At 42.0% G+C, this 9,948-nt stretch overlaps 1 protein-coding gene across 4 annotated transcripts; it reads left to right on the top strand.

Annotated features, from left to right (window-relative positions):
• Positions 1-382: 382 nt before the first annotated feature.
• taf15 (TAF15 RNA polymerase II, TATA box binding protein (TBP)-associated factor) lies at positions 383-9,768 on the top strand. 4 transcript variants are annotated; one of them, XM_030391781.1, is made up of 16 exons: positions 384-553; positions 1,324-1,348; positions 1,490-1,523; positions 1,608-1,620; positions 2,113-2,173; positions 2,991-3,157; positions 3,282-3,465; positions 5,273-5,307; positions 5,834-5,866; positions 6,896-7,005; positions 7,167-7,296; positions 7,392-7,514; positions 7,616-7,688; positions 7,818-7,912; positions 8,062-8,206; positions 9,376-9,768. In XM_030391781.1, exons 1-16 carry the CDS (start codon positions 544-546, stop codon positions 9,413-9,415), a joined length of 1,278 nt encoding a protein of 425 aa, XP_030247641.1. In that variant the 5' UTR covers positions 384-543; the 3' UTR covers positions 9,416-9,768. The 4 variants fall into 4 exon arrangements, with proteins under 4 accessions (XP_030247649.1, XP_030247641.1, XP_030247633.1 ...); XM_030391773.1 differs by having other exon boundaries at positions 1,608-1,674; XM_030391789.1 differs by lacking the exon at positions 5,273-5,307 and having other exon boundaries at positions 383-553; positions 1,608-1,674.
• Positions 9,769-9,948: the final 180 nt, after the last annotated feature.

Below are 9,948 nucleotides of genomic sequence, written 5' to 3'. Positions count from 1 at the left end.
CCTGATGGAATTATATGTGTTTCACAATCACAAATTGCAATTTGATTCAAGGGGCATTACAATCTGTACGACTACAAAACTTCACCCGACTTTTCATCCAAATGGAGTTGAGTAGATAGCGACTGAATTTTCATATTTGGGTGAACGTATCCTTTAAATCACCTCTAGGTTTCTGCCAGTAAAATGCCAGATATGACAGTAAAAACAAAATGCTATTAATGCAGCCTAATACTTAGTTAATCTGGAAAAGGTAACTCTTTAAGCAGTGTCAACCCATGTTGAATAAAGTTATTTGAGGACACGCGTTCCTCACTACCGCTATAAAACAGTAGGTGGCAACGTTACATGTTAGCTTTGAATGCGAGCAGCCGGTTCGAACAGGAAGAAGAAGAAGCTGCACTAAGGGGAAGTGTGCGTGAAGTGCCGCAGTGTGTTCTGCTCAGTACGGCGGCGCTGCGTAGATGTTAACCTGGGTTTTTATCAGCTAATCTGAAGAAACGGACTTCCTTGTTTTTTAAAAAGCTATATAAATAACGGCACAAAATGGCCACTGGTAAGTCAACATGTGTTTTAACGATGTACCGATTGTTTTTGCATTGTACGTGTTTGGATGATGAAAAGTGGGTTAAATAGCATTGCAGCTAATTTAGCGGACAGCCGCGAGGCCAGAAGGTGGGTTCCGGCTATTTCATGGAACACAGCGCGTGTTCCTCAGCGGGACCGAGTTTTGCCTTATTAGTTATTCCAACAAATATGATTTAATAGTAGAGTCGGCTTTGTGTACATACTCTACTGTAAATGTGAATCAACAATTGCGCTGTTCCGTCAGGATACGTACATATTGTGCAGAATGGGCAGGGCCTCGTCGCGGCTAGCTAACTTAGCCTAGGGTGTCTTTTTAGCATGAGCGTGAATGCGTCTTTGTTTATACCGATGCTATTGTCTCCTAACTGAACGAGAAACAGATTTACTCTATCTAAGCTCATGTGGCTAAGCTCAAATTTGGTAACATGTTTATTCTAACATTTTGTTTGAGGTACCACTGACAGCATTTCAATTCCAATTGTAGTTAGTTTCGTTTCAAGGATTAGCCTGAGCCGAGACGAAACTGACCGCCATTTTTAGAGGATTGGCGTGGTGACTGGCCTGTTTGCGTGAAGCTGTCCTACTTTAGTAATGCGCTTGTCTACTTTTGCCCTCAAACTATTGTTGCATCATAAACTGGTTAGTTGCCTTGCCTTGTAGAAGTCTGCAGCAAACAATGTAGTTCTCCACAGCAATCCCTTTGTATTAATGCAGACACATTGCTTTGTCTCTTTTTAGATTCAGGCTACGGTGGCTCACAAAGGTAACAATCAGTCTGACATTAATTTCCTCTGCAGTTATTAGTCACCATACACATTATTATTCAACATAACTCGTTTAAAAGAAATGGGATGCATAACCTTTGGTTTTTTCTAAGCTACATTTTTTTATGTTGTGTCTGTAGCTATGGGTCGTATGGTGGTCAGCAGAGTGGACAGGTAAGACTCTTCCTCAGATTAATGTACACCTGTTAGTTGTAGGCATAGGTGTTAACGTGACTAACTGATCTTTTTGTTCCACAGGCATACGGTCAAGGTAATGGCGGTGGCACTTATGGGGGACAGAGTTACAGCGGCTATGGACAGCCAGGTGTGACAAGCTTTAAAGTCTATGTCTGTTTTCTTAAAGACATTAGCAGAACAGCAGTGGTAGGGTAAACCACTGAACACTCCATCAATACCTCCTGTAGTTTGTTGAATCCTCACTCTAAATGAAATCTTTCTTAGGCAAATTTATATTTGAGATTATTGCCCCAAAAGGAGACATTTAGATTATTGACATTGCAAGGGACCCCTGCATCTAGAGTGATTTGATGGTAATAATTGAGACAACAGTATCCAGTCACAAGAGGATAATGTTGATCAGTGCACTAAATTTGAATAAAACACACCCCCTTAGAAAAGTCAGTTTTGTTCCAGTTTAGTAGGATTATTGTTATTTTGATTACATTTATTTTATCATGGAGTGAAAGGATATTCTGCAAACATTTTGTGATTTGTTTAATTTTGTTCTCTTTGTCTTTGGCAGATGGTTATGGCCAGTCTCAGCCGCAGAGCTACGATAACTACAGCGGACAGGAATCAACTGGGTAAGATGTTATTCTTGCATTACCTTTTTTTTTTTAAATTGTGAGGTCTCATCTGTCCTTGCAGTTTCACACTGTCATTCTGTCAATGTAACAGTATAGTAACAAAGACATAAAAGATGGGTTCATAAACAAGAATTTCGGCTTCGGATATTGATTCCTCCAAACAGTACACCTATGTCCCCAGACCTGCCAACCTGAATGCATTTTGCCTAGCAGGTACATGTTTTAACACCTTAGTGTGGTGGAATGTTTTTTTACTCTTGAGTGTGCAAATAGCCTGTCCAATAGCAAGAAGCCACAGCAGTACACATGGAAATGTGTAGCCTGCCCAAAAAAGTTTGACCAAGCTTGCTTCAAACAAGCCTAAACAAACTCTGTAGGCAGTGTTTAGCATAGTTTGAACCAACTCAGAAGTTTGCAAATTCTTGTAAACTGCTGTCTGAGACGATCTGCTTATCCTCTAACAGCTGTAGGATGCCTGAAGGCAGTAAAATTACCTCAGCAGGAGGAGGAATGACTGATGTTTGACTTCTGAGATAATATGCATCTTGACTTTGCTTTTGTTTTTTTGGGAGGGGGCAGCATGAACACATGAACCTGACATTTTTTGGCATACGGTTGGCAGGTCTGCTTTGCCCCTCTGCCTCTCCCCTTCCTCCCGGCACAAGCCCTGAAACTGAATAGTTTCATCCTGCACCATTACATGATTGCCACAAATTCTGCATTTTAGCTTTGCATTGAGCAGTGCAAATCGATGCAAGTGTGCACCTATTCTTGTTTTTACTATTAACTTTTCATGTAATTTCGCCATTTCAAGGTATGGGGACAAGCCATCCTACCCGCCGCAGGGTTCCTATGGTGGCCAGGGTCAAGGAGGAGACAGTTATGGACAGCAAAGCTCATATGGTAGCCAGGGACAAAGTGGTGGCGGTGGTGGTGGTGGTGGTGGCGGCGGCGGCAGCGGCTATGGAAGATGGAGTGAAGGTAAAAATGACTGGATTAAAGTTCCAGATCGAGACTACATCTGCATTTTTAAAGTGTTTACATATGTGACAAGTTCTTCAACTTAAACAGGATGCGTATTTACTCAAATTTTGTTTTACATCAGGTGAAAGTGGTGGTCAGGGTGGAAGGTTTGGACGTGACCAAGGCGACCGCTCAGAAGGAGGGGGCTACAGAGGGCGAGGCCGTGGTAGCAGCAGCTATGACCGTGGCACTTACGACCGCAGTGGTGGATATGACCGCAGTGGTGGATACGACCGTGGCGGAAGAGGAGGACCTCCTGGTATGGGGTAAGTTGCATAGTGCCACTGCCCCCAAGGTACCTCTATTCACTGTGAAATATGAGACATGACTTGTTGCCACTGAACACATCATCACTCATAAACTACAAACCATCCACAAAGATGATTTTCACCACTCATCTGCTTTGTGCTCCAGATCCTCAAACTGTGGTAGTTTTTTTCTTTCTTTTCTTCAAAATCTGATCCATCAAAAGTTGTCACGGATCACGTAGGTAATATTCACCACCCTCTGCAATGTCCAGGTACCTGAACCTTGTGAGATTTTTGTTTTTGCTCCCAAAACCTGAATGACTTGGAAGAATTTACACAAGAGACAAGCTGGTGTTAATTACACATTGCTGTTGAGATCAAATGATGGGTATTCACACACAAGTGCTGACTTAGTAGATGTTAGAGTTGAGATGTTTGACCCACCGAGGATCTATTTGCTATCATTGGGGTCCGAGGTAAAGAAATGGAGACTGAACAAGCCTGCCCAAAAAGGAGCTGTTAAGACACCAGCGACCTGGTTGTGCAACCGTATCATCCCAGAATCTGGGACAGGTTTTATCAACTCTGCAAAGCGGTCAACAATTTGTCCATTATCCAGGAAGGGACACCTTGTGTCGTTTTTATAGGTTGTACAGCATTTACTGAAATGTAAAAGTATTGCAAAGATTAAGAGCTCTACCTGAACAGATGTATAATGCTGCGGCGCACCTTTAAGACTGACTGAAGTGCTTTCTTGGGCATGGTAAAACTTGTGCCCCATATTGACACATACCAAATAAATGAGCCCACCCCCCCTTTTTTGTAGAATTTGCAGAAGGGCGAATTCTCAGTTACCCTTTGTTTCTGAAAAAAGCGAATAAATGCCTTGCCTTGAATTTTGCAAGATTTTTTAGGTAGAGTTTGGTTCGATCTTAAAGTCCCACGTGATGTCAACACAATAATGCCTTGTTAACGGGTCCTGTTTGTTCTACATCATGTTGTATATCCTGAAACCATTTTGAATTGCTTTAATTCAGAGAAGTGCTTTTTTGTCGCTTTTTGTTATTTGATCTTAAATCAAACAGAATGGGGGACTTTGGCTGTGGTTTTCATTTTTTTATTTTTTTATCAAAGCAAAATCTCGAGCAGCCATACCTTTTTTTTATTTTACCAGAAACTCAGTTTTGGTGTTTCTTGTGCTTTGAAGACCACAGAATAGTATTTGAACAATGGAAACTCTGCTAAAACAATGTCCCTAGACCTGGAGCCTACATCTTCAGCTGCTTCACATTCAACAGGTTTCATTCAAGTGTTGTATATTTGACAATGGCGAACATATGTGTTGTGTTAACATGGATCTACATTTCATACTACAGGTATTCAGAGAGATTGAGCTAAAACTTGGACCTCAGTTAAAGGATCTCATAAACGCACTCAGTGGAAGATTGCTTATCAGTTGCTACACCCCTTCACACGAATTTGGCCTCATGTTTTAAAAAAAACAAATTCAGCTGGTGTTCCAGCGATTGGTATCTAATCTGGTCACGTAAAAGGAAAGTAAATTCTAAACAAATTCTTTGTAAATGGTGACCCAATGACATGTAGTAATTGTCTTCACTCGTCTGCCTGATTGTTCAGTCAGAGCTGCCTAGTCGTCTGTTCATTGATCTCTTAATGTCAAAGACTAACGCATTCCTCGTGTGAGACATTTCCACCATAGTCGCACACCCTGGGAGGAGTGCATACTGATGGGGATGTAGGGGAGCTTTGAGCTCTCAGTTGGGACAAAGGAAAAGCCATCATATCTCCAATTTTTCCTCTGCAGAGGTGGTGACCGTGGTGGCTACAAAAATTACGGTGGTAAGTGACGAGCATCAGAACTGTGTCGGTGGGGGAGTTAGCAAAAAGAAAAGGGGGATTAAAAAAACTCAGTGAATGCCACCAGTTTCATGTCCAGATCCCAAGGGACTCCACCTATTATTCTTATCAGGAATTCTCATAAATGACTTCAGATATGGTAAAGAACATGGAGCCTGAGATGTAAAATAATGGTATTGTTGCATGAAGACAAGGGCTGATTGTATATGACAGAGGTGTTCCCAGGACGAAGAAGGAAAACTTTCTAAAAACGGGAGACATTTTGGTGGTTTTCATTTCTGGTGTAAGCTCAAAAGAAAACAGAACAATTCTGTTCTTGTTGCAAGGTGTTGGTATGTGGCGCAACGGTATAAAAACACCCATCAGAGAGCTGTAAACATGGACATTTATTTAATTTTGTTTATCATTATGCATTGATAGGAATGAAGTTAAATGAATGTGTGAAACAGTGTGGACAGTTTCCAGACTCCTTCCTCAAGTGTTATTTTCCATCCTCTCTGTTTTACAGGATCTCGAGACTACGGCTCAAGGGATGAACCAGGTACTTGTCTTTGATCATTACGTGATTAAATAACGTTTTGTTCATCTTCTGACTGTGTGATGGACACAGTAAGTGAGAGGTCTCCATATACACTGCTCAAAAACAAATAAGGGAAGACTTAAATCACACAAATGAAGATCAACATCTTTTACTGATGTACATTGTATAACTTGTTGAGAACAAACTGACGTAACAGTCAGCGAAAAGGAAAAACAACAACTTACCAAGGGCAGTATTTAAAATCGCATCTAAAATCAAAGTTAATTGTTGAAATCACAGACTGGTCCAACTTGCTTGTATCTATCATGGCAACTCATAATTTTACTCATTAGTGTATCTATGCACTCCCTACAATGTCTGGGCCTTATCCTGATTAGTCGATGGCTAGCGTCCTGTTGGGATCTCCTCCCAGACCTAGATCAGGGCATCAGTTAGATCCTGGACAGTCTGTGGCCTCACTTGGCGGCACTGTATGCAACAATCCACAAAGTTCCATAGGTGTTTAGTTGGACTTAGGTCAGGGGAACTAGATAGTCGATGACAGGATATATAAGGTCTGACCAACGCTTTGGGGTGACCCACTGCCAAACTGGTCATTCTGCATGATCTTACAGGCAGCATTACTGGTTTTATGTCCACCATGACATCTAGATTCTTTCAATGGCTTTACCTGCGCAACCTGATTAGGTTGCTACTGGTTAGGTTTACTACTGCCTCATGCTACCAGTTGTGACAAGGACACTAGGAGAACACAAAACTAGAGCGTTGTCAGTCAGGAAGGATAGAGAAAGGGCAATTGTCTGTGGCCACCACATGAAAAAACCCTTTCCTTGTGGGGTTGTCTTGCTTTTACTTCTCATTGCACCCATTTTCACTAAAGCAGGTGAAATTGAATCACAATCATTTCCTTAATGGACATTGTTATATCTGAAGTTTAGCTGACTAGGTGTCATACTGTGACAATTTTACGTGTAGTCGAGTAGTGTATAATTATTGCTCACATCGTCTCTCCATTGATCTTCTTCACAGATGGTGAGCAGGACAACTCTGACAACAACACCATTTTTGTCCAGGGACTGGGAGAAGAAGCCACAGTACAGGAAGTTGGAGACTACTTCAAGCAAATTGGTATCATCAAGGTACTGAATGATTCTTTTGTTTTGTTTTTTTGCAGTGTACTGTTACTTGAATGTGACATTTTGGTTTTTAAGAGTCAATGACAGATTGGCCTTTTTTCATAGTAAACAGTTGCTCAGTACTACTTTGTATTCAATTTTATGCTTTCATTTTATACTTTTAGGTAAACAAGAAGACTGGCCAGCCAATGATCAACATCTACTCTGACAAGGCCACAGGTCGGCCAAAAGGAGAAGCTACAGTGTCGTTTGATGACCCGCCTTCTGCCAAAGCTGCTATTGATTGGTTTGATGGTAAGACCACTGGAGGATCTTTGAAATTCTCTAATCACACTCCCATATCATTCAGTGTCTCTTTAAAGTGTCGCTTTGTTGTCTTGTCCTTTCAGGAAAGGAGTTCAATGGCAAGCCAATCAAGGTATCATTTGCCACCCGCAGAGCTGAGTTCACACAGCGAGGAGGCGGCATGGGAGGAGGAGGAGGAGGAGGAGGCGGAAGGGGTGGACGAGGAGGTGGGTCTAATCCAACTGGGCTGTCTGAAATATCTCTGTTTGAAATGAATTAGTTTGTATCAATGCTGCAGTGAAGTTATTGACCAGTTGTTTTTCAATAGGTTTCAGAGGTCGTGGTGGTGGTGGAGGCCCCAACTTTGACATTAAGGGAGGAGATTGGCCCTGCCCAAACAGGTTTGTCGAAAAATACTTAGTTTTTATGTAATTTTCAAGATATTCTTCATATAAATAGGAGATGGCTCTCATTTTGCTTCAGTTATGAAGTTTGTGTGTATAAAATACCCCTCTGATTTCTGTCCTCAGCTCTTGTGGCAACATGAATTTTGCACGACGACAAGAGTGTAACAAGTGTGGTGCACCCAAACCAGGAGATGCAGGAGGATTTGGAGGTGGAGGAGGTGAGTGCTTTGATTTGATGTCCGTGCTGGCAAAAACGGAAAAAACACTTGAGACTGTAAACAAAAAAATGACTGAAGAAAAAGCTGCTCGTAATTGTAGGCAGTTTGTGGATATCTTGTCTTGCTGACTTTGTTGTGACCGTTTGCAGATCGTGGAAGCAGAGGTGGTTATGGTGGTGACAGAGGTGGTGGCTTCAGAGGACGTGGGGGAGGTTTCCGTGGGGGAGACCGTGGCGGCTATGGAGGTGGTGGTGGAGGCGGCGGATTCGGAGGTGGCTACAAAATGGGAGGGCGGTAGGTTAAAACCCTATTTCTATTTATTTGCACTGTATACATTTTGCACAGACTTGCCTATGATCCCTGTGTCTTTGCTGATGTAGTTTTATCATATGACCAGAAGAGGGTGAGAGAGATTAGTCAACAATCTAGTAAGACAGTGGGACACAGCATTTGTTAGTGTAATATATTCCAATTTTTGTGGTACGTTGTCTTTGCGTGAAGTTTACAACAACCAATGTAAAGTTTTAAAATGATAGCACACTCTCGCCAAAAAGCAACCAAGGCTTTATTTGTGATTGAATATGAGTCAGACCTTCGTGTGAAAGCATAATTACGACAAAAAGGGGCACTTTTAAGATTTACCGTAGTTTACGTTTTGGGCAAGCTAATTTTCAATGGAGTGCTGGGGCACTCTTGCGCTAGCACCAAAATCTCTATTTACACCAAGAAGGCTCGACACAACATGAAACTTTGCTCGTAGTATCACCACGGTCTCTACACATGAATATGAGCATTGAGAACATTGTTTGTGTACGCAGCGTTTATGAAAAAGAAGGTTTTTGAACAACTCGCGTTAGAAGCCGCATCTCTGGCGCGCCGTCATCATGGCAGACAAAAAGTGTCGATCCCCGAGTGCGACCTAACAGGAAGGCTTGAGGAGCGGTCCGCCAATTTAATGGTCCACGAAAGTGCCTCTTTCGCTGTAATTATGCTTTGACACGAAGGTTTGACTCATATTCAATCACAAATAAAGCCTTGGTTGCTTTTTGGCGAGAGTTTCACTTAAATTTGGCATCTTTTCTAGTGTGAATTTGCAACATATTTATTTCCAAATTGAAAGTAAATTAAGGTCCTTGCTTATTATGCAGTGAGGCTGTGAAGTCTGTCTAGTGTCTAAATATTCATGCTGCACACTCCACTTGGTGTTTTTATTCCCCTTGAGGGTCTTGGGTATTTAAATGTTTTGATATATTACTACTCGCTGAAGGTGAATTGCCGCGTTAAAGGACGATCTGCTTGTAACGAAAGTAAATGATGTTATCAGAGGGTAAAGCAGTGGGGGAATGAGACACGTTGATGCCATATTTCACCCTCGTCTTCCTCGTTAACGCAGCGGTTGATTCAATGACGACAGAAGATGTTCACCTTTTTACTAACAGAACATCTTTGTCTTCTCCCCTCAGAGGTGACCGCAGAGACGACAGAAGAGACCGGCCATACTAAGTGTTGAGCAGAGGGAAACCATTCCAGCCCTGGAGTTCGCCATGGAGGGAGTGTTTAGTTTGGAGGGAAGAAGACATGGATCAGACATTCTGATCTGTGTACCTTTTCTACATCCCGACTGTTACTGCTCATCTGCGAGAGGGGAACGATGTGTTGAGATACTGTGACAGGACTTTGGGGCTGATTGGCATGTGGTCAGACGTTTGTTTTGGGGATTTATTTTTTTGTTTCATTTCTTTGTACATCTTTTTAATTTTCCTCAGATTCTAGTTGCAGATGTTTTGTCAGGTAGATGCGTACCATTGTTTTGTATGAGCGGAAATGTTTTACTTGGGTTCCTTTTTTTTTTTTTTTCTTTCCAAAATGATATTAAAAACTGTGATCTTTTCTCTGTGCTTTGTGTGAGTTCATATACATTTGCACCATGTGAGAGCGTTTGTCTAGCTCTGACATTATAAACTGTATTATTTGACATTGTTCTGGGGGCGGGGCGGGCCGGGCCGGGCCGGGCCGGCACCGCCCCTCTGCCTGCC

This window comes from Sparus aurata, chromosome 2 (genome assembly GCF_900880675.1).
Source record: "Sparus aurata chromosome 2, fSpaAur1.1, whole genome shotgun sequence".
In the NCBI taxonomy this organism is placed as follows: domain Eukaryota; kingdom Metazoa; phylum Chordata; class Actinopteri; order Spariformes; family Sparidae; genus Sparus; species Sparus aurata.
The sequence above is the reverse complement of the archived record's forward strand: the minus strand, read 5'-3'. Positions and strand labels throughout refer to the sequence as shown.

Coding starts and splice junctions, on each gene's coding strand:
- taf15 (XM_030391773.1), top strand. Junction 1,524..1,607: donor GTGGTCAGCAGAGTGGACAG/GTAAGACTCTTC, acceptor TTTGTTCCACAG/GCATACGGTCAAGGTAATGG. Junction 8,207..9,375: donor GGCTACAAAATGGGAGGGCG/GTAGGTTAAAAC, acceptor TTCTCCCCTCAG/AGGTGACCGCAGAGACGACA.